This window comes from Bactrocera tryoni, chromosome 4, assembly GCF_016617805.1.
Source record: "Bactrocera tryoni isolate S06 chromosome 4, CSIRO_BtryS06_freeze2, whole genome shotgun sequence".
Taxonomy (NCBI): Eukaryota; Metazoa; Arthropoda; class Insecta; order Diptera; family Tephritidae; genus Bactrocera; species Bactrocera tryoni.
In genome coordinates, this window is record NC_052502.1 from 23,805,898 (window position 1) to 23,831,365 (window position 25,468).

The 25,468-nt window shown below is 36.0% G+C and overlaps 2 protein-coding genes across 9 annotated transcripts; both read left to right on the forward strand.

Moving 5' to 3' along the window:
- The first annotated feature begins 408 nt into the window (after positions 1–408).
- On the forward strand, positions 409–2,660 carry LOC120775612 (ubiquitin-conjugating enzyme E2 G2). The gene is made up of 5 exons (XM_040105854.1): positions 409–721; positions 863–944; positions 1,038–1,156; positions 1,230–1,370; positions 1,672–2,660. Exons 1-5 carry the CDS (start codon positions 679–681, stop codon positions 1,788–1,790), a joined length of 504 nt encoding a protein of 167 aa, XP_039961788.1. The 5' UTR covers positions 409–678; the 3' UTR covers positions 1,791–2,660.
- A 1,496-nt stretch (positions 2,661–4,156) lies between these two features.
- LOC120774533 (MAP kinase-activated protein kinase 2) lies at positions 4,157–24,805 on the forward strand. 8 transcript variants are annotated; one of them, XM_040104250.1, is made up of 7 exons: positions 4,157–4,378; positions 21,438–21,759; positions 21,839–21,903; positions 21,971–22,177; positions 23,158–23,585; positions 23,650–23,776; positions 24,774–24,805. In XM_040104250.1, the coding sequence occupies exons 2-6, from the start codon at positions 21,452–21,454 to the stop codon at positions 23,743–23,745; spliced, it is 1,104 nt and encodes a 367-aa protein (XP_039960184.1). In that variant the 5' UTR covers positions 4,157–4,378; positions 21,438–21,451; the 3' UTR covers positions 23,746–23,776; positions 24,774–24,805. The 8 variants fall into 8 exon arrangements, with proteins under 8 accessions (XP_039960184.1, XP_039960183.1, XP_039960187.1 ...); XM_040104249.1 differs by having other exon boundaries at positions 4,158–4,378; positions 21,419–21,759; XM_040104253.1 differs by having other exon boundaries at positions 4,173–4,269.
- Positions 24,806–25,468: the final 663 nt, after the last annotated feature.

Below are 25,468 nucleotides of genomic sequence, written 5' to 3' on the forward strand. Positions count from 1 at the left end.
AAATGCACCCATCCAAAACAGGTAATATCCCAAAATTGAAATATCCCTAAATTCTCGGCGTCGTGAACCTTCTCTGTAATATACGTTCTCTGCTCTGGACGTTCTCTGCTTTACATTCTCTTTTTTTCTTTCTTCTTTTTATGACTGTTTCGCAAAATTAATATTGTATGTTGCCATATTTATATATACATTTGTGTAAATAGACTTATTTGGAATGCAAAATCTTTTTCGTTGAGGAGCCATTTATTTTTATTAGAAATATTATAAAAAAAAACAACAAACCCAATATTTTTATATTTCGTCTACATGTTAAACAATTATTTGCAGAAAAAAAAAAACAAAAAAGATTGTGTTTTGTTCAATTTTACGCAAACATTGTCAATCTGGCAATACTTAGACTTCGCTGACAAACAACAAAAGACTGCTAAAGAGTTGCTCTGAAAATCTTCGTAGAAAGTCGCAAAACAACAAAAAATTAAATGTGTGGCATTAGTTTTATTTAATTCGATTTAAAACGTAAAAAACACAATTCAAATTGCAAAAATTACGTCGTAAGACGTCCGGGCCTCCGCCGAAACCATAACAGACAGCTGAAGACTGATTTGGGGTCGAGTGAACCTCTGGGATTGTGCGTGACGATTGTTACTGTTGCTGTCAGAGCAAAATAAAGAGTGACAAATGGCCGGGTCTGCGCTGAGAAGGCTTATGGCGGAATATAAACGTAAGTTTAGAAATTCCAAAGTTCGTTTATGATTTATTGCACTACAAATTGCGTAATTTGCTTAATGAAATAATAAAAATAATGTTCAAACCGAACACCTGACCCTACCTACTATTTATGTATTATGTTACATATTTACAGAATTGACCCTGGACCCACCAGAGGGCATAGTGGCTGGTCCAGTTAGTGAAGACAATTTTTTCGAGTGGGAAGCGCTGATAGCGTAAGTAGTCATGGAAAGTTGTTGTCAAAATATGAATTTACATACATTCCATTTTTGAATGTTTCTAAATTTCTTTCTCGGTCTCCTATACAGTGGCCCTGAAGGAACTTGCTTCGAAGGTGGTGTATTTCCAGCGCGTCTCCTATTTCCGCCAGACTATCCGCTGAGTCCACCGAAAATGAAATTTACCTGTGACATGTTCCACCCCAACAGTAAGCAATATAAACTTTCCAAACTTGAATACTTAGAAAGCATTATATATATTAAATATTATATTATTAACAGTTTTTGCCGATGGACGAGTTTGCATATCAATATTACATGCACCTGGTGATGATCCCATGGGATACGAGTTGTCTGCCGAACGGTGGAGTCCGGTGCAAAGCGTTGAAAAAATTCTACTAAGTGTGGTTTCGATGTTGGCTGGTGAGTTCACGTGGAATTCGTTTAAAAAAAATATTAATAGTCGGGTAAAAATAAACATTCAAAGTTACATAAATATACAACAACAAACTAATTTTATCGACCTTTGACCATTGAATATTTTTTTCCACATATCGGACCGATGAGGACATTTAGCATAGGTTAATCATGTTTTGAACATACATATTAACGAACTTGCGGTATGTTGTAAATTTATGTAACTTCAAAAGCAAAATTTGTCCGTTCTATGATATTTTTTGCTTTGGCGGTTTGTTATAAATTATTATTATATCTTATATTGCAGAACCAAATGCAGAATCGGGTGCTAATGTAGATGCAGCTATAATGTGGCGTGAACGACGCGAAGAGTTCAACGAAATCGCCAAACGTTTAGTGCGTAAAACACTCGGTATACCATCTTAAAATAGCCAATGGAACGACTACAATCAAAACGATAACGACATTAAGGACACTGTATTACTCCTTCCACAAAAAGAGATTCATTCGAACATCGCGACGGAAGTAATGTTAAATACAGTTGATCAACACCTACACACAAAGCGCGACTAAAATCAGTTAACAGCAAGCGAAATTTATATAAATGGCGTTTGAAAAAGCAACCAAAAGCATCTATTTGTTTGAAACTCTTAAAAATATATAAATACTTATATTGTTCTCGCATCTTGATTTTTAAATGCAGTTTTCTATGCTCTTTCATACTTAAATCACGCATAACAAAATGCAGCACTCTGAAACTATCTATCAAACTATCTTTAACGCACTTCAACTGAACTAATATTCTTATCTCAGTTGCATTTTGCAAACGCCAGAGAATTGCTACTATTTTATGTGCTCCATATATATATACATATACTATATACATATGTATATATGAACATAAATACAATAGTAAGAAATAAGTCTATAACGCAATAGAAAATTTGAATTATATAAAGTAACATATATAATTGTTTAGATTTAACGGATTAAAGCAGTAAGGAAAATAAAACTTAACGCAAATTTTAGGTTAATATGCTCTTTAAAACATATGTTTGCTTTACGCCGACGCCCATAGAACGATTAATTGTGTAATATACTTAACTACTACTAATCTATTCTTATAGGCTGTACTGTAGATAAAAATATAAAATTTTCAATTAAACTATACTAACAATTACTTCTTAAAAAGTAAAATTTTATCTACTTTCCCAAATTATTTGCAATTATTGTTAAAACTCAGCCCAAAAACACACAGGTTTTTATGTATTAAAAGATAAAAATGTATAAAAGGAATTATTTTTGAGTACCTTATTTTTTAACTTGACTTAAACTGTAAGAAAGAAAGTCAAACACATGCATCAAATTGCTATGTTAGTGCGAAATAAAATATATGCAAAGTATATATTTAATATGAAATGCTTTAAATTATTTGAAAATATTGGTGATATCAAGAGGAGGGTATATTTCATGTTTCATAGAATTAAATAAAACAAGTTTTGTCAAGACTGAATCGAGATCATTTTCCACAAGAAAGCCGACCGTCAGTCAAATGTTAATCGTCTGACTACGCGTTTGAAGAAAACACAAACTACTAATTCAGTGACACGCGGTCAAAGACCATTAAATTTCCATTTTTTCCGATGAAAAGCTTTTCACTGTTAAAGAAGTTTTCAATAAACAAAACGACAAAAACTTCGCAAAAAATGTTGTTCCAAGGTTTCAAATTGTCACCATCCAACTGCTCCCTTTAGTTCAATCTTTCACTTCTGTGAAAAAAGAGTTAAAACTGGTTCAAAAATGTAGTAGCACGATATTTTAGAAGGCGTGGTAAAACAGTTAAACAATACTCTCTTCGTTGGAGAGCATTGGATCTTCCAGCAAAATTCTGTTTCTGTACACAAGGTAAAAACCAGTCAGTGATCTTCCTAGCTGCAAACGATTGGCCGGCGGAAAACCAGATTTGAACCCCTTGGGCTACAGTTTGCTGTCAGAGTTGAAGAACATGGTCTGTCCATACTTCACAGAAATTGGGAGAGTCTCAAAAACTCTTTGATTCGAGCAGCATCGGCAACAGCACAAAAACTGTGCGCCCTGCTATTGATCAATAACCAAATCGTTTGAGAGTTTGTGTGGAAGCAAAGGAGAATAATTTCGAAATCGAAAATTAACTTTATTATCAAATGTATTGGATTGTAATTTCAATTTCACAACGGCCTTAACCTGTAACAGAATTTGTGGCAGGAGTGATTATCACAATCTTTCCACAATGTCTCAAACACTGGATCCTTGTGAACTAAACATTAATGCTGTTTCACTGATAATCTTTGGTCGGATATACATAAGTAAATCCAATTTCTTCCGTAAAAGACCAGCAGAACTTGTTTACACTCCGGCACTCCGGAAGAACTCCAGACGTGCTTGTTATTAGCACATCAAACGCCATTTTTTGTATTAATAAAATAGCTAGCAAATGCTATATGCAAACTTTTTCCAGCTAGTTATAGGTCCAATTGGTTTCTTCTGATTTAAATTCACCGCCACGCAAATGATTTTTAAAAATAATAAGTGTTATTTCAATTAAATGCAAATATTGAATTGTTTTCCTGCATTCTAATATCGTTGTCAATGTTTTATTAAAAAATTATATTATTTTATTATTAATTAACACTTCCAAAATATTTTTCATTTCCCTTTTCACGCCGTATCCGGTGTAAGCACTTGTCAAATCATGGAAATAAAAAGGTTGGCAGCAGTGGCACTTTGACACTAGCACTTGAATGCTGCCTCCAATTAGACAGTTTTGCCTTTATTGTTGGTGTGTGACAAGCCGTGCGAGTATCTGCATCTCGCCGATACTGTGGAAATTTTTTTAATATACTAAACCAAGCCAAAGCGCATCTCGGTAATTGTTTTTCTTTTGGTTTCAGCCATTTTGTACCTTTACAAAATTCAACCAATATAAATAGTGAAATAAAGAAAAGTGAAACGTGTAAAGCATTTACAAAAACAAGGTATGTTAAATACTGCATCAGCGCAAATAAAACGATTGTGAGTTTAAAATTGTAAAACTTGTGAAATAATGAAAAATCGGTGGACGCATGTACGGTGAGATAGTCGAAACGCTGGAAGGGAAGGTCGGTCGGTGCGTTTTAAAAGGCAGACAAGCATTACGGGTACGTGTATGATTCATTGAACGTATTCGAAAACGGTTAGCTAAGTTGGCCGCTTGCCTGTCTGCCTGCCTGCTGCCCTTGTTTTTAGGTCTATCGGTCGACGGTGTAATAATACCTAATTGGTTAGTTGGTTGATTTACAGTGTCTAGCAGAATAGACAACAATTTACTGGCTATATACACCACAAACCTATTCAAGGTTTTGTTTTCAATATATTATATATGTACATACATATGTATTATATATGAATATGTGTTAGTAAGTGATAGCATTAAGCATATAATTTTTAGTGCAAGACTTTTTTTAGAGACGAATTGTACTAACCAAACATACTATCTACTTTCAAATTAAGCTACATAATTGAATTAAGAATGTAGAATTTAATTTCTTTTAATAATAGAAAAAAGAGTTGAAATAAGATCACCATAAGCGCTTAGCACATAGTATTCAATAAGAAAAACAAACAAAATGCTCTCGTTGAAATTTCATCGGCAGCTGGTATTGCTGTTGTGGTTATATGGTGATTACCACATATTCAATAGGTATGTGCCCCTCAGATACAAATGTTGTATATTCATATACATATACATATGTATGTATATAAGTGTGTGCATGTACGTTATCTATGTTCGTAATTGTGTACATGTGCATTAATGCTAGCGCACACGTTCGGGCGGAACTGCGTACTTTGCAGCGACGACGACGACGACGCGTTTGGTTAGGTAATTAATGAAGAGCGACGCGACTGCGACGCAGCAGTGGTCAAGTGGCTCATGGTGCAGGCATGCGGTGAAACACTGGTGTAACTCATAAAATAATAAACTATGTAGATTTATGTGTATATTTACATACATACATACATATACATACAATATGTAAAATTCCAGACAGAAACCACTAAAATGCAAAATGTTTTGTTTTAACAAGAATGAGCATTAACGCCACATTAGAAGTAGATTAGCTGGCACTAAGTTATCTCCCGGCACACGCTGGATAAATCATCATCGCTATATTAAATCCACTGCTCAGATTGAGTTACGGACGCTTCACTTGTTGTTAGCGCACAAAGGCAGGCAGATGAAAGCAAACGTGAATTTGACAGCGTAAAATAATTTATGTGGAATGTAAACAAAAGCATTTATTGGCAAAGTTTTAATAACAAAAAAGTAAATGCGTGCAAAACACTGTGTGGGCTTTTAAGAACAAAATTTGCGCCAAACTTATTTATAAACATTTACAAATGTGGGCGTGTGTGCGTTTGTACGCGCAAATGTTATCAGCGTTATTTTCTCTAAATTTCAAAATTTTGTTTTTTTAAATTAAATCTTTAAATAATATAAACAAATATTTAGTTAAATAGCACCGCTCATGAAGATAAATATTGTTTTAGAAATAAATACAGTTATTAAGCAAATACGAAATTTTTTTAGCACCTCATAGACTTCATACTAATTGCGATCTAGTTGAAACCAAACAAATGAAAAGAATAAATGATTTTCCCGTGACGTAAATTTGTAACTTCCGCTGAGTTTACAATTCAAATTATGAATCCACAGCGAAGAAAACAATTGAGCCAAAGTGTTAGTCACGTTATTAAATATGCGCTTTTCATATTAATTTGCACTCATGATATTGCATTAATTTTAATTGCAAATAAATTTATAATCGCAATATTTACATAGCTCGACTTGATGTAAATTTAACGCCGAAAGTTCTAAACTTTATGTAAATATATTTTTATGCACATGTTGGAGTAAAAACAAATTTTAAATTTAAATTAATTATAGTTAATTAATGTAAATTGCTGTAAATTATTGAAAGTGTCATATACGTCAATGGCATTCAGAAGTACTAATTGGAATCAGCTGCTTCTCATTTCGTTGGAAAAAAATTGTTTACCTGAACCGGATCTATGAAATAGTCCCTTTTTTGAGATATCGATCTTAAATACTTCACACCACTTTTATTTCAAAAAAAACTTTTCATTTCTCGGAACAACGGATATCGCACCACTATAGCTTATTGCTGCCATACAAACTGACCGATCTAAAACAAGTCCTTCTATGGAAAACTTTTTTATTTGACGAGATATCTTCATGAAATTTGTTATTTTCTAAGGCAACGTTATAATATCCCAACAAATTGTTCAGATCGAATCACTAGCGTCTATAGCTGCCATACAAACTGATCGATCAAAATCAAGTCTTTGTATGAAATGTGATATTATAGCTTCGGTGGTGCCGAAATTGATTATTTTTCTAGTTTTTAGTTTCTAGTTTCTAACCAAAATTTTAAAAAACTTGTAGATAGAGAAAATTTTTACATAGACCAGCGTTTCTCAAATTTATTTAGCAATAGTCTCATCAGCTGGTTGATTGAAAAAACTCGATTTCATTAGTTTTAAAACAACTTTGCTTTATCATCAATTTTCTTGCTGAGCTTTAATTAAATGAAATTTGTTTTTGAAAACAAATTTACTCACGTGCAGGACATTTAAATACATTTGTACAGGCATACATACATATATTCAAAATCTGAACACATAATCCGCCTATCGCTGATATGGAAGATTTTCAAACTATTTTTTGCAAACTCATTTCATTACGAGTAAACAGGAAATTTTAACTTTTTTATTTGTGCTGTATTTTTTAAGAAAAATATTTGCTTTTGTCAGATTAGCTGATCTCTGAAAAGAAGCGTTTATTTACATACGAAAAATGTATGAGTACATATGTACATACATATGTATGGATGTCTGTGAATGTGATTATCTAAAATCACATATTTTTTGATTAAGAAAAGAGATTAGAGTCTGTTAAGCATGTGTAGGAAGGCAACAGTAGGCTTTTTAAAAGATAGGGTTAGTGAACTGATAATGTTTTTTACCCGTACCTAATTTACCGGTTATAACTGCATTATGAAAATTTCAACACTAATAAATTTAAACCTGATCGTTTAAATAGCCAAGGGTGATCGGTCTAATGCGATTCAGGTCTATAGTTTTGGAATGACCTGTTGCTCTAGATACAATTTTCTCTTTCGGTATAGCGTTTCGTCGTTTGTGAAGAATGCATCATGGAGAATAGAAATATGTATGTATGTATTAAACATATCGGATATATGTACATATATTATTTATAACTGAATGTCATTGAAAATCCGTCGCGTCAAACATTTTTCTCTCTGTTTTAAATTTTCTCATTCACGGTTTTTACATCTGCTGATCGCAATTTTGAACTTAGTGTATAACTTTATTATAAAACTGTTGATTTTTCAACGTTCTGACGTACTTAATTAAATAACCTGATTGTTTGTAAGCTTTCTTCCATTCGAGTACACTTCGTTACACACAAAAGCTCACGCGTGCATTTACATAAGTTTCAATTAATCTGCATCGTGTTAGCTAATTATTACATTTCCGCATATTTGCGCTTTGCTCTGGATCATTTACAAATACAAATATTGTCCGTTTTTTGTAATCAACTCAACTAATAAATACGCAAATTACACATAAAGTGCTGACGCTCTTCTAATGAATCGAGAGATGAGTAATTTTATCAGCATTGAATGTTTTTCTCAACGCAGTGTGTATGTACATAAGTTTGATTATATGTATGTACTATATGTTTGTAAATTGTCACTACTTTTTTAAACGATTTTTATTTGTTGAAAATTTCAAGTGTTCGGAATATTTATTGGATAATAATGATAATTATCGCATCAAAGGTTGCCACATGTTTAGATTTATTAATATGACTTCAAAAATGGTGTGTTTCTCCACTTTTTAATCCTCTTACAAATATATTAGCTGTCTTCGATGTAACGAATCGAACTAATTATAACGGATGTTCGAACAAATTGGTAGCAACTGCTTCTTTCTTTAATGCAGAACTTAGGTCCAAGGATCATGAAATGGTTGTACACCATGATTGTGCGACGTATAGGGTGGTGGCTTGGGCCTCAAAAGCTTTGCAGACTTCGGTAGGGCTCGATCTATCGAAGTCATGCTTGAGCTCACACCATTTCATCCAGTGATCGGTCAAGTAACAAGCACACACTGCTACAAATGACAGCAGACGGGTGTGGCTAAGGTAAGGTACTCGTCCCAGCGGATGAAACAGTTAAGTGATACAAGACCATTGGCCCTTATTCCAAGAGACAACAATACCAAAAGGGTTAACTTCACCATAAAGTTCAAGCTACTGCTTAGGAATAGTACGATCAAGTGGTACATTGACGGCTCTAAAACGTCGGAGAGAATCGGCGCAGGGGTCGCAAAACTCCCCTTACTTATGGGAAGTTTTCCGAGCATTTTTCAGGCCATAAGTCGGTGCATAAAAGTAAACCTCCAACGTAACTATCGACATATAACCATAGTTAGCGATAGCCAAGCGGCACTTAAAGAAATCAAATCGCTACTGGCTACCCCTCGCTCGCTACCTCTTCAGTGAGGTGGGCCCTCATACTATAAAGGAGCTGCTCCGCAAGGAATAAGGAGTAGACAGAGAGAGGTATTGGTAATATCTACACGGCATGCGGCATGTCAAGTTGCTAATGGGGGGTATAACCTCAGCAGGTTTAAATATGTAGTAAACTTCCCTAGGGATAAACTCAGACTACTAATTGAATTTTGCACTGGCCACAGCAAGCTTCTTGCCTGAAATGACGGTTCTACGACAGGGAGCTTGAAACACCAGAACGCCTGCTATTTGACTGCACAACAGTCTGCAGGCGCAGGACAAAAGCTCTTGGATCCACGTTTTCAAATAGGGATTACATCGCTTCGCTAGCACCCAGTAAAATATTGGACTTTATCAATATGCTGTGGCTAGGTGAGTCTTTGAGATTTAGGAGCAGACACAATAGACCTAAGGTCGTGGTGCGTTCTTCATTTATCAATAAATCAGGTCCGTTATAATGCCATGGATCCAACTAATGTAGGAATGGACCCTCAAACTTTCGGGGACTTCAATCATAAATTTTCAACTATTTTCTCAGTCTGACTAACAATTCCAGGCAGCGTTAGCAAGAGAAATTTTACACCTTTTAAGAAAATGTCAACTTCATTTTTCCGGATCATAAATGATCAGCGTGACAAGTTGAGTTGATTTAGCCATAACCGTCTATCTGTGTATACGGAAATCATCCCTCAGTTTTTGAGATATTAATCTGAAAATTTCCACTTGTCCTTTTCTCACCAAGAAACTGCTCATTTGTCGATACGGTCGAGATCGAACCATTACTGCATATAGCAGCCATACAAACTCAATAATCGGAATGTAGTCCCTGTAAAATTTTTTAATTTGACTAGATATTTTCACGAAATATGGCATGGCTTATTGTCTAAGGCAAATTTTCAATATTCGAAGAAATCGTTCAGATCGAAGCACTATACCATATAACGCCCATACAAACTGAACGATCCAAGAACCAAGTTCTTGTAAGGAGCCTTTTCTATTTGTGAAAAGTATTATAGCTTTGATGCAACCGAAGTTAATATGTTTCATGTTTTTTATTGTTTTCATCAACATCACACGATTTTGTTAAAAATACTTGAAAAAAAATCACACTTTTCTTTTAAATTATTTTGCAAACTAAATCAAAATGTGGAATAATCGAACAATTTGTTGAGCTAAATAGTCACTTCCATATCAGAAGTATGTGTGTATGTACATATGTATATATGTGCATATTAATTTGTATGTGTGTGCGCGACGCGTGCTTTTGGCACTCACATTTTCATTGAATTATAAACAAATCGACAAGTCACATTCATCGCATTGTTGTTGGCACTTGAAATGCTAAATTGATAAGCGTTTTATAAATGCTTGCGTGATTACAAAGTGCCACACACACATACATACATACATTATTTTAGTATATATGTTATAAATAGGCGTTTAGCAAATCGTGAGCAAAGTCGCACCTGCCAACGAATGGAGTAAGTAAAGAAGTTGGAAAATACTTAAAAAAAATTGTTACTTCGACGTCAGTTGGTCGATTGGTGCATGAAAACCTTTTAGTATTGGCAAATAGTACTAAAAATAAAAATTCTCGCATATTATGCAAAATGAACAACAACAAATGCTGAGCCATCAGCGCAAAAATGAAGCGTACCATACAATTTTAGACGGTACCATTTGCGACAACAGCAACAAAAACAAAAGTACTTGCGCTCGCATATAAGTATGAGTACAAACAAAAAAATGTACAAAGCAAACATATTTATGTATATTTGTATGTGTGTTTGTTTGTATGTTTGGTTGTATGATTTTAATAGCTAGCATGCCCAATAGAATACGAATGGGCGCGTTAAATTCAAAAGCAAATTTTGAGTTTACTTGTGGGCGCCCCGGCTTGTACCCGCACTACTACATTCCTTTGATTTTTTGAATCTATTCGGTAATACATTTTTTATATACATACATTTAGAATTATTATATACAATGTGAGAATGATATATGTATGTATTCATGGGAAGACACCTACGTTCTACATACGCTCTCATGCAGAAAATTTATGGAAAAAGGGCTAGCGGTAGTATGTCGCAGATCTACTTAGGAATCTGGCTCCTTCGTTGTCAGCTGTAAAATTGCTAAAATATTCAATTTTTTATAGAGCTACCTAAGTGGGCGTTAGAAGCTTTACAAGCTTATCTAATCTTCCTTCGGCGATATTTCTATGGTACTCAAACTCTCACTAGAGTACTAGAGTATCCTATAAGTTCATCAGCAGAAAATATTAATTTCGCTTATCTTTAATCTCAGGAGTTTCCAATATTGCCTGCCCTTACTCAGTTAATGAATCATGCAGAGTTGAAGAATTAAATGTTGAATAGATCTGCCTTAGTTGACTTCACATATCAGCTAGTTTCTTATAACAGTAGGATACAAGTTTTATGAAGGACGGAGCTAGCAACAATATCTATCTAGTGAAGAGAGCGGTGCTTATTTTTGAATATTTAATGATAGACAGGTCGACATAACCGAACCGATCCCAGATTTGTAGATTTAATGGCAGCAATATTTTGCTACAAATCCTTGACACATTCTTAAATAACCGCATAAGGTACATGATGATGATCAGCGTGATTAATTGAGTCTGTTTGTATAAATGTACATGAACTAGTCCACCAGTTTGTGAGATACCGGTTCGAATTTTTGCACACGTCTTTATCCTTCTAATAAGGTTTTTATTTTTCGGAACCGCCGATATCGGGTCATTACAGCAACAAACGGGTTTTTCAGCAGGGACGCTACAAAAGTAGACCGATTGGAAGCCAACGACGTTATATTTTTTCTCGCTCTTTTGACATTTCTCTTCAGTAAGGTTTGCCATTTCATCATGGAAAGATATACGATCCAACAACGAGTCGAAATTAAAAAAAATTACTACCGAAATTCGGAGCCAGCGGCGTCAACTTTGATAGTGATAAAAATTACGGTTTGGTGCGGTTTATGGGCCGGCGGCGTCATTGTACTTCTTTCGTGATGTTCAAGACCGGGACGTTATTGTGAATAGGAATCGCTATCGCTCAATGATAACCGAATATTTTTGCAGCGAATTGGATTATATGGACATGGACAATATGTGGTTCCAACAGGACGGCGTTAAAAGCCACACACCGAATGTCACAATCGATTTATTAAAAACCATGTTTGGTGAACTTGTTATCTCACGAAATGGCCCAATCAACTATTTCCTGCGGGGCTACGTCAAGTCTATGGTCTATGCCAACAAGCCAGCGACGATTGATGACATTTGTACGAATATCCAACTTGAAATTGCAGTATTATCGGCCGATTTATGCTTGAAAATCGTCGAAAATTGGGTTGAGTGTCCGAACTTCTGCTGTCCTACAAACTGACCGATCGAAATCAAGTTCTTGTAAGGAAGGCTTCTTTATTTCACAAAATATCCTAACGAAATTTGTAAAGAACTATTTTTCAAGATAGCGCTACAATCACCGAACATATTATTAATATCGGATCCCTATAACATGTAACTGCCGTATAAACCGATCAAACCGAAGATAAAGATTTTTATATCTTTTTATACTCTGCACAGGGATATTAAGTTTGCCACCAAATTTATAATACCCAGAAAGAAACGTATGAGACTCTATAAAACTTGTATATAAAAAGCATGATGAGCTGAGTTGATTTAGCTCTGTCCGTCTGTCTGAATAAACGAGAACTAGTCCCTCAGTTGTTGAAATATCAATCTGAAAATTTGCACCACCCTTTTTCTCCACAACAAACTGCCCATTGTTACTTGGAGCCGCTGATTTCGGACCACTATAGCATTTGACAAAATATCTTCATGAAATTTTCTAAAGCAATCTCCGCAGAAATTGTTCCGATCGGATCACTGTAGCGCAGCCATAGAAATTGAACGAACGAAACAAAGTTTTAGTGGAGGGTATTTAGCTTCGGTGCCACCAAAGTTAACCTTTTATCTTGTTATGCTCTAAAAATATGCCTGTCAATTGTGTAGGGTATTATAAGTTCGGTGAGGTCGAAATTAACGATTATTCCTGTTTATATTTTACAATGGTGTCACATACATCCCAAAATTCTAATGTCAAATATCGAAAATATGCGTTCAATGTAAACCAAAGCTGCCAAATTTTGTTGATTTTGCATGACCGCTTGTCAGGTATAAAAAAGTCTATTAAATACCGCATGGATCAACAGCTAATGCTCCGACAACGACCTTTCATTCTGTGTCTACCGTTATCATATGTTGCATGAAGGAACAAAACTGACGTCGTTTCCGCATGCTGTCTGACAGATGACAAACTTTGAATACCAAATATAGACACGTGTGTCTTTAAAAAAGTATTCACCACCATGTAATGCCAAGAGTCGACCACAATGTGGGGTTATTGTCGTCCATGCACACAGAAATTGGCTAAAGCGTTGCATTATCACGTATTGCTGGCGTTATCAGCTGTCACGATATGACAGAATCAACCAAACTCGGCGATATACACATCACATAATTATATAACATATAATAAGCAAATATGGTTATATACATACATTTGTATATGTATGTGTGCGCACATGTGACCGCTATTGTGTGCGCTTTTTGTTAGCATTTCTCCACTTGTTGCGGTTGAGTTCTAAATTTCTTTGCTGTTGTTTATTTTGCGACAAACGATAAAAATCACAACACACACACACGCAGACACTGGTCTTAAACGGTACGTTGACAAAACAGGTTAGGAAAAACAAGTTGTCGCATTTCACGTTTGTATGTATATTTTCTTGTCATATTTATCAGTCGACGTTTAGTGTTAATATGTATGTATGTGCGTGTGTGTGTTTAGAAGTGACATTAGCTGGCTAACGAGCCCACCGGCACTCTCGGGCGGTTAATTAAAATTTTAAATGATTACATACGTATATGTAAATATTTGAATTTGTAAACTTAAATACTTGTCTATATATAGTATGTAAACACCGTCGGATCAAATTTAAACCGGACTGATAAAATTTTTTATATTTTCTCATATTTCAGCACAAATCTTTATTATCGTCTGCATAATCGGCTCTTGCTGAACCTATGTTAGCATTACTTATCCAATTTTCCATACACTTGGTATACATACATATATATGTAAGTCTCGTCTGGGATGGCCTTCAGTGGCCTCGACGAATTTTGGTTTTTTAGGTTACGGCAAAGTTTTGGCGCCATTTGCTAAAGTGTCACCTACTTCTCGTCACCAGTAATGATGCGCTAGCTGACTGTAGCTACCTGGTTTAACATCTCTTTTCCGCCCAGTTCACGTCAGGACTTTCGGTAGAGTCTAGCATTGACTCGCTTCATACACAAAATTTTAACCAAAATGTGTTTAGTCGATCCAAAATAGATATTGAGATCCTTTGGTGTCTTTCTGATGTACGATTTTTAAGCCCTGGTTTTTAACTTTTTGAGGTTATGGTCATTAACAGAGGTGGATCGATGACACACACGACTTATTCGATGTTTTGTGCCACTCAAATACTTGTGTGATAAAATAGACTCCCAAAATACCTCTGAAACACGATTCAGTAGCCGTGTGTTCTTTGGGAACAAATTTCAAGCAAACTCGTTGTTTGACTTTCTTTCTGTGGTAAAAATCGGCAAACAAATTTAGGCGTCATAAAGAAAACGCTGCCAAACACACACGACATAGGCAAACCAAACTTCACACGAACAGAAAAAAGGTTTTACCAATTTAAGGCAAAAATTGTACCAGTCCGGTTCAAATTTGATCAGATCCTAATATACCAAGCTCTATAGTTATTGTCTTTAAGTGTGTTTGTTTGTATATATAAGTATCCATATCTGGCTCATTTTTCATTGACCAGTCCGGGTCAAATTTGATCAGATGCTCATATACCAAGGTCAAATAGCTATTGTCTTTATGTATGTTTGTTTGTATATACATATATACTTACAATTAAATATCTGGTTTAGGAGTCTATTTCAAGCGTGATTCGGTTTGCGTGGTGTTTTCATTGACCAGTCCGGGTCAGATTTAATAAGATGGTATATTTGCATATTCAAGCTCAAATAGTTATTATCTTTATGTGTGTTTGTTTGCATATATACATACATATAAGTACCCATATCCGACTCAGGAGCCTATTTTGAGGGCGATAATAAAAATTTGTATTAAAATACGTGAATATTTTTTAATAATCCGAGTCAATTTTGAACAGATGGTATTCTAATATGCTCGAACTCAAATAGTTGTAGTCAGTATATATGTGTGTATGTATATATTTGTCTATATATATATTATGCATATTTGCGCATCTATATTTAAACGCTTCTCATTAAAATATATGCTAAATTTAATTAACCGCAAATGCCACAAGAATGACGTCACGCATTGTAAAATATTTGCACAAAAATGCAAATATATCAGACTCAACGTCCATTTGACGCAGCCACTGAACCGCATTTCGTGTTATTTTTCACTTTTCGCTTTCGCATTGCTGAAATTTACAAATTTGCCTTGGCACAACAACACAAGAGTCGACTTTTAAGGCCTTATATGACTAGGTAAAAATCGAGTTTACTTTTTTAGAGCTTTTTCTGGCGCTTTGTGCTTAATTGTCAATGTGGTCTTTTTGCGCAGGCGTCTAGAATTTGCATTGCGCATTAGTAGGCGCTGCGTTTGGAAAGTTCAACAATGTTGTTGCAATCGGAATGAGTTGCAATAGCGCCAGTAGATATACATAAGCGAACTGGACACACATAGACACATGCATAAGTCTTTTTTATGCATACTTATCTATGTATATATGTGTTTTTATATACCTTCATACAACTATCGCTGCTTCCCCATCCGCTTTTCAATGCATCGCTCACGCCATGCGCTGGCGCATTCAACGCGGCTGCTTGTTTGAAATTATTCCGATCGTTAAGGCTTGAAAAAAATTTCCACCGTTTTATTGCTAAAATAAGTGTTGCACAATTTCTTTCGAATAATTGTGCGAAACAATTGACTGCATTCAATGAGACAATTGAAATCGCATAATTTGCTTATAGAACTGTACTTTGTGCATGCATGATAAATACAGTTATACTTACATAAGTATGTACATCTGTCCAAAGGTACAAATGAACTCAATTGAATTTATGGATTAAGACGGATGCACTGCAAAAACATAGCCCGCGGGCAGCATAAGTAACTGGTCCAATACCAACTAGTTCATAACTAGTTATTTTATCGCTTCTTATACTAATACATACATATGTATATATAAAAAGTTAATGGATGTCCTGTCACGCTTCGACAGTGGTGGCAACAATGATCTACACATATGATTATCTGTTTTATTTCGTATTCTCAAGTTTTTTTAAATTAAATTTAATGTTTCCTCCAACTCTAATTTTTTATATTCAAGAAATATGTGGCAATAATATCTAAACTATATAAATATATCAAAAAATATTTAATATTTAAAGTCAGTTCAATGTAACCTCAAAATTTGCTTGTTAAGTAAGTTAAGCATTGATTTGGTCAGATTATTGCTCAAAGGATCTCCTATGTTATAGGGCAAAACATAGTAAGACTTTGTTCATAATTTTAAAACTCTTAATTTATTCTTAAAACCTATGTCATCCCCCTCAAAGTAATCCCCCCCTTGGCCCCAATACTCTAGTGCCAATATTTTTTCCAATCTTCGAAACAGTTGTCAAAGTCAAATTCTGGAATAGCCTTCAATGCGCGTAGCGATTCACGTTTAATGTCTTCAATTGATTCAAAACAGTTTCCCCGAAGCGGTCGTTTGAGTTTGTTGAATAGCCACAAGTCACACGGACCTAAATCAGATGAATACTGTAGTTCCGGCGCGATATTCGTTGAAAAATTGCGAAAGACTCACGAAGAATCAACGCAGTTTGCGACTGTGATGCAAAAACCAAGATTTGTCGGCCCATAATTCCGCCCTCTTTTTACGAATAGCTTCGCCTAAACGACGCACAACACTCAAATAGTATTCCTTGTTGACAGTTTGGACGTTCGGAAGGAATTCGGTGTGCATCACACCTCGATAATCGAAGAAAACCGTCAACATAACCTTGATTTTTTACCTGCTTTGATAAGGTTTTTTCGACTTCGGCTCACCTTTGCCACGACATTCGGTCGATTGATCATCTGTTTCCGGGTCGTAAGCATAAATACTAGTCTCATCGCCAGAAATAATACGTTCCACAGACGTCAACACGACGCTGTTTTTCTAAAAAATTGAGTGATTTTGGAAACAATCGCGCTTTCACCTTTCTCAGGACCAATAGATTGGTTTTCACTGATCCTTCCGATATTCCAACGATGCCAGTAAGAGCTCTGACTTTTAATTTCGATTCTCAAGCACCAGTTCCTTTATTTTATTCATGAGTTGATTATCTGTTGATGTTGATGGCCGTTCTGGACGTTGTTCATCACCAACGCGTTATCGACCCTCTTTGAATAATTTGTACCAATCGAAAACACTTGCTCGCGTCGGAAAATTATCACCGAAGACCTTTTCCAAAATTCTGATCGTTTCCGCACCAGAATTCGATTGAGCACATAAAATTGAAAGGAACTTGCTGAATAATTTCACTCATCGTAAAAATCGCCGAATGCTCTTTATGTTCTTTAAAAAGACAAGCGTATACTAAACACTAATGATTATTTTGATGTAACATTTGGTACAGATACCATCCTAGAAAAAAATATATCGACGAATGGTTTTCGCGCGAAATTTAAATCAAGAAGTCTTACTATTTTTTGCCCACAGGAGTACAGGCTTGTTTGCACGATTAAGCATACTATATACATACATATGTATACATACGATATACATATATCGATGGAGCTGCATGTGAAATGAATTCATTTGTTAAGTCTCTTAATTACGTATGAATTAATTGTATTTATGTGTGTAGATATGTGCATATATTAATTTATTTATATTGAATGCACGATGATTCCGCGGAAAACTGAATTGCTGGAAAACTAATATCAAAACGGATTTACCGAAAATTTCTATTTTAAAACGTTCAGATATACCTGAATCACTTTAAATTGCAATGCTGAAGCACGAGTAAATTAATTGTGGTTATTGGTGGATATTGAGTAGGTCTTGTGGTCTGCTACTGACGTACAACTGTATTCTTGAACTGGCTGACAAATCCATATACTCTGTCATGTAGAATAATCACCTTTTTTTTGGAAAAATATATTATTATTCGTGTTTTAATCAAATAAGAAAACAAGAGGCAAAGATGTACTCTCATTCCTACTCAAATCATCTACTAAATCCTAAGTTCAAAAATCAAAAGACTAAACTCATATAGGGTCGATCCAATTTAATTTATATATGCGTATGTATTATTTTTCGATGGATTTTTCACCCATAAGTTATCCATGAGTAACTTAAACTTCAAATATCGTCTATCTTGGAACCAGTGTAAACACCACCAACAATGTCAGCCTAGGAATCCAACACAAGATAACTTCGGCCAACAGGTGCTACTTCGGACTGAGTAGGCAATTGAGAAGTAAAGTCCTCTCTCGACGAACAAAAACCATACTCTATAAGTCACTCATAATTCCCGTCCTGCTAATTGGTGCAGAAGCTTGGACTATGACAACAACTGATGAGTCGACGTTGCGAGTTTTCGAGAAAAAAGTTCTGCGAAAGTTTTATGGTCCTTTGCGCGTTGGCCACGGCAAATATCGAGATATATGACGAGATTGACATAGTTCTGCGAATTAAGAGGCAGCGGCTACGCTGGCTAGGTCATGTTGTCCGAATGGACGAAAACACTCCAGCTCTGAAAGTATTCGACGCAGTACCCGCCGGGAAAGGAGAGGAAGAGGAAGACCTCCACTCCATTGGAAGGACCAGGTGGAGAACGACCTGGCTTCGCTTGAAATATCCAATTGGCGCCACGTAGCGAAAAGAAGAAACGACGGCGCGATGTTGTTAACTCGGCTATAATCGCGTAAGCGGTGTCTACGCCAAAAAAGAAGAAGAAGAATCTAACCTTTTCACACTATGTTAAGCTTCGGATATTGTTTCTCACTCTATTTACGAGAATACCCATCAAGACTTCTATTTTGTAAGATGATTGTTATATTTATTATCGAGATCGAAGTACCAATCTTTGGTCCGACATAATACAAGCTCTAGTAAAAAGAAATCGATTAATTTTTCAACCTTTTTTAATATTGGACACACCAGATGTGACAACTAGAAAGGCTTTGCTATGTACTTGATGAAATTCGCAAAGAATCATCGATTATAAGCTACACACCTTCGGCCCAACTCTTAATTCAGACCTGTACTGTCAACAATTGAACCGTCTGAAGAAGGCCTGGAATCGCCCAGAAGCGGCCAACCTTGGCCTAATGGTAGGATTCGGATTCCATCAGAACAACACTAGCCCACAAATCTCGATAGGGACTCGTTAGAAGCTCCGGAAGTTTGGTTAGGAGGTTTTTATGCATCCGCCTAATAGTTTAGAACTGCCACAAAGTGATTACTACATGTGCCCGTCTATGGCAAATGATGTTTTTAGTGAAAAATTCGTCTCAAGACAAGCTTGAAAAAATCCCCTGCTCCAGTGTTTGTAAATAGGCTCGAGGGTTTCCATAAGCGTGACATTTTGAAATTAACTTCAAAATGACAATTAGCTGTCGAACAAAATGGTGTATGTTTGACTTAAATCGGATTTGAGCTAATACAAAATTAATGAATTTTTCGACCCGGACTGGTCAATTTGAACTTTACGCACATAAAGAAAGTTATATCGATATAGGAAATGAATCTTTATCTATTAATTTTACATGCGTAACTTAAATGAACAAGTCCGGATCATGTTTGTCCTTGAGTCTATGTAAATCCGGTTCTGTAACGTAACGGGTTTTTCAATAAAAGCGCTACAAAAGTTTTTTTGACTGAGCCATTTCCTGTGATAACACGTTCACCAAACATGGTTTTCAATAAATCGATTGTGACATTCGGTGTATGGCTTGTGGCGCCGTCCTGTTGGAACCACATATTGTCCAAGTCCATATCATCCAATTCGGAGCAAAAATTTTCGCTTATCATTTAGTGGTAGCGATTCCCATTCACAGTAACGTGGCAGTCTTGATCATCACAGAAGAAGTGCATCCCAATGACCCATGACGCCGGCCCATAAACCGCAACAAACCGTAATTTTTCGGGATGCAATGTTGACTCATAGCGTACGTGTAGACTGTTACCTGACCAATAGCGCATATTTTGCTTATTATCGAAGCCATTGGGCCAGAAATGAGCTTCATCGCTTAAGATGACTTTTCGATAAAAACTCGGATCATTTTCAAGTTGTTGCTCACGAACATACTATACGACGATTCTGGTGGTCGAGTGGCTTCAGTTCTTGCGTCAATACGATCTTGTAAGGATGTAGGCCAAGATCTTTTTGCAAAATTTGCCACAACAACGTCACAGAGATGCCTAACGCTTGAGAACGACGTGTGAAATAATGATTTGGGTCTTCCTCAATTGATAAGCCAGCGACAGCAATGTTCTCGACACTACGGGCACTTCTTTGTCTCACTGGCACGGGAACATTTTGTACTGACCTGTGGATTAAAATTAGTCCACTAGACGCTCAATTGTCGATCTGACAGTACGATTATGATGATCATAAATTGGATGTAGCGCTCTTAAAGTTGAGGCCAATGAGTCCAAATTTCGGTAGTAAATTTTAATAATTTCAAATCGTTGTTGGATCGTATATCTTTCCATCCTGAGTGAAATGGCAAACCTTACTGAAAGAGATATGTCAAAAGAGCGGGAAAAAATATGGCGTCGCTGTCCCTATCGATCTATTTTTGTAGCGTCCATATTGAAAAACCCGTCATATCCATCTCACGTGGAAACGTTTTTTTCAATAGTCCTACAATAAAAAAACAGATCTGTCATATCCTAATATAACTGGTGATTATATTTTCGTTTGAGTAGATTAAAACCTATTACTCATCAACGCCTCCACAACCTAACTAAAGCAACTACAAAATGAGTTATTGGATATAAATTATGCAATAATACAGCTATTTATCATTAAATATTGATTAGAATAAAGTGTAAACGATGAAAGGAATGCGATAAATCTTGATAAGCATATAAGCGACGATAAGATCAGACATTTCCAAGTGTTATCTGCTCATGAACCACCCACGAAACGATGAGTGTTTCCGATGAGAGCGTCAACATACAAGAGCTAGCGTCACCTACCGCCGATTACTCAAACATTTCAAACACATTAAATTGGTATTAGTGTCACATTATTTCCACTACTCTACACTAAGTTATTATCTAATCAGCGCCATTAATTTAGGTTCACCACAATTTTGCAGTGACTCAAGAAGACATGTTCAAGATTAATACGAAAGCGGATACTAATGCCGCACAGAGGCAAGCGAAGACGACACCGCTCGTCGACGACTACGAGATCTCCAACAAAGTGTTGGGCCTAGGGATCAACGGCAAGGTGGTGCAGTGCGCCAATCGCAAAACCAAACAAAAGTATGCGCTCAAAGTGCTGCTGGACAATCCGAAGGCTAGGCGCGAGGTGGACTTGCATTGGCGTGCGAGCGGTTGTCGGCATATTGTCAACATAATAGACGTCTACGAGAACACATATGGCGGCAATAAATGTCTGCTCGTCGTAATGGAGTGGTGAGTTGTTGTTTTTATTAAATATTTGCAATATATTTTTAAAATATTTACTTGATTTTGCAATTTTTGCTTATTCCAGCATGGAAGGTGGTGAACTGTTTCAGCGCATACAAGACAACGCCGATGGCAACTTTTCGGAGCGTGGTAAGTGCTGCAGTTGACATTATCTTATCACACTTTAATTGCATTGTCTTTCATTCTGTTTGCTCAGAGGCCGCACAGATCATGCATGAAATCTGCATTGCCGTACATTACCTGCACAGTCGAGATATTGCGCATCGTGACTTAAAGCCAGAGAATCTGCTGTATACCAGCAATGATAAGGATGCCATATTGAAATTAACAGATTTCGGTTTCGCAAAGGAGACGTTTGTAAAGGACACATTACAGACACCCTGCTATACGCCGTACTATGTTGGTGAGTCTCTTACAGTGTATATATAAGTACGTACGATTACGGTCTAAATTTCCGACAAGAACTGAGTTGTCGGGTACGTTTATTAATATAGGGTTGGATCGAATTTTGGATGTTAGGATGGAATAACAAGGTTCTTTTTTTCGAAATTTGTGACAATTATTGACGAGTCTGTAGAGTGAATCATCGCTAGCCATTAAACGAGGCAGAAGAGAAAGTAAAATTAGGAGAGCCAATGTTCTAAGAACTGTCTGAATCTGGAGTGGTGCAAGATTCAACATTACTAGAAGCTCAAAATAAACTGTGTGTTCAAAGCCCGTTAAGGAATGCCAAACCTCAGTGGCATCGAATAACTTTGGGATAAGTTTCGAGACCACAGCGGAATCGCAGGGCACTGAAAAGCTGACGGGCGGGCAAGGAAAACCACCCTATCACCGCTATCAGAGGAATGGGGACAGAAAGGTTTGTCTCCTAGTACGCGGGGGTAGAGAACTGGGTGCATATAATTGGATAATTCCCTTTGTACTCGGACATTAGGGATCTAGGTGGTATGGGGATTAGCTGGACTGATGGAATGCCGAAAGTATGACCAGAGACTTAATTCCGGTACCACGGGGAGCAGGAGCCCTTGGAGTTCCCGCCAAGCTGGTCATGCGGACTGATCCCTGGGGGAATATCATGATGTCTGCGGTTAAAACCCAAATGCGGGAAGAACTAACGCTTTATGGAGTTGCATTACAACCGGGCGCCAGACCCAAAATACGTTATTTGTGATCTCTACACGAAAAAGAGAAGCGAGAACTAGTGCTTCACTTAGTCCCAAACAAGGATATTTTTTTTTTTGTTAACTTATTCACTGATGATTTCCGGCAACGGAATTGAGAATTCTACTAATTAATTGACTCATTTTAGATATTCAATACTAATCTAGTATTCGTTTTCATCTGATTACAAATATTTAATCTATGCCTGCCCACTTGCAGCGCCCGAGGTGCTTGGCCCCGAGAAATACGACAAAAGCTGTGACATCTGGTCGCTGGGTGTCATCATGTACATACTGCTGTGCGGTTTTCCACCATTCTACAGCAACAACGGCCTGGCCATTTCACCCGGCATGAAGAAGCGTATACGCACCGGTCAATATGACTTTCCCAACCCGGAATGGGCCAACGTTAGTCAAGCAGCCAAGGACTTAATCAAAGGCATGCTCAATGTTGACCCCACCAAACGTTTGACAATCGAACAAGTGATCAGAAATAAATGGATTGCACAATATACACAAGTGCCACAGACACCGCTCTGCACGGGGCGCATGCTCAAGGAGGGTGAGGAGACATGGCCGGAGGTGCAGGAGGAAATGACGCGTTCATTGGCTACAATGCGCGTCGACTACGATCAGGTGAGCGAAAAAGTAAATTCAAATTATATGCGAATAAGTAATTCAATGAATTTACTATATTTTTGTATTTCTTTAGATGCATGTGAAAGCGCTGGACAAATCCAATAATGCATTGCTGACGAAACGGCGAAAAAAGTTAGAGGAAGAATTGGCGGCACAGAAGAAAAAGTAAATAGTTTTCAGCGCGATAAAAAGATGAAAAGGTAAAATCACTTAGAAATAATGAAGTTTAGTCTTAAATCGAAATTTTTGCATGTTTTTTAAATTGTTTTGAGGTTTTTGTTTCTTGATTTGGATTCAATTTAGTACCAAACGTGTTTGCTTTACCTTTCAATATTTTATTACGATCTCAAAAAGCAAATTATACACTAATTAATTACACTAGTTATGTTTCTTAAAAAACCCTTGCACATATTCTGGACACTTTTTATACTCTTACAACCTTTTGCTACAGAGTATAATAGTTTTTTCTAAATGTTTTGAATAAATTAATGTGCTTTCTTAAGAAGGTTAGAGATGTAAATTGTCAAAAATAAACAGTTTTATGCTAGTTTATTGATTCTTTTTTTAACCAAACAATTTTTGTGATTGAAACTATTTCACGTGGTTGTAACATCTGATCAAATTTGACTCGGATTGGTCCATATAAACTGTGTGCACCCAGTGCATTTGTGCTTGTATTGACACAAAAGCCTATTTTATAGGTGATAATAAAGATTAATATTGAAAAACGTAAAAATGCATTCTTTTGTCAGTCCAGGTCAAAATTGATCAGATTTTAAAACTAGATTTTAATGCAATTTTTTGTCAGTCCGGCTCAAATTTGATCAGATTTTAAATCTAGATTTTAATACAATTTTTTTACCAATCCGGTTCAAATTTGATCAGATTTTAAATCTAGACTTTAAGGTAATTTAGCTTTAACAAAGGCAATATTTTTATTTAAAAATTAAAAAAGAAGTTTTAGCACCAAAAGCCCTAGCGCTTCAAGAGCTTAGTAGTAGCATAAGAAGCAAATAAAATACTCAAAGGGCCTGTTTTTGTATTATTTTTTTTGTCTGAAAGTATTATTCAATGTCTGCAAATCTCCCGATATGGGTTTTCTTAGTTAACCAGTAATTATTATATTAAGAATTATGTTTTTGAAAATTTAATAATTAACATTTTAACCAACGAATTTTTTCTTTCTTTTTTCCCCAGTGAGTTGCCGCAGATTTATCAATAATCAAACATACATACATATGTATATGTATTTTGAATTAAAATGTGAAAGGAAAGTATAATTGTAAGTGCAGGAATTGATGCAGCAAAGTAAATTACATACTTATATGTATATGTACATACATACACACTTAGTGGAGCAGGCGAAAGCATAAATACGTAGATGGTAAATGGTAAATGGACTCGAGGTGCGTGCGGAGCTGGTTTGTATCTACAAGCGATCCACAGCAGCTCCCGAAGATTTCGGTTAATTTTTTTTTTAAATTGATAAATACAGCAATTTTGCTGGTGTTTTTGTGCTATTTTTACATGAATACAATAACTAGTATTTACCAATAAGTGCATAAATAAACATGTACGTATATAGCATACATACATACATATATGTATAACACGTAAGTGCTCTTTTTCCTTTACTGTGTAAAAGCTTAGTTTTGTAGATTAGAATATGCGCGTTGATTGCTTATAGCAAACGCTAATTAATTGATTACTTCACTTAAATATAAATACTTGAATACATACATATGTATGTATTTACGTAGCATTAAAATACGCTAAATGTAAAACGGTTGCGTGAGGCAAAAGTGATTTTTGTGGCAAAGAATACATTTATACATTAATATTTATGTATGTAATTGAAAATAAAATAAAAACATATTGACAAATCAGTTTGT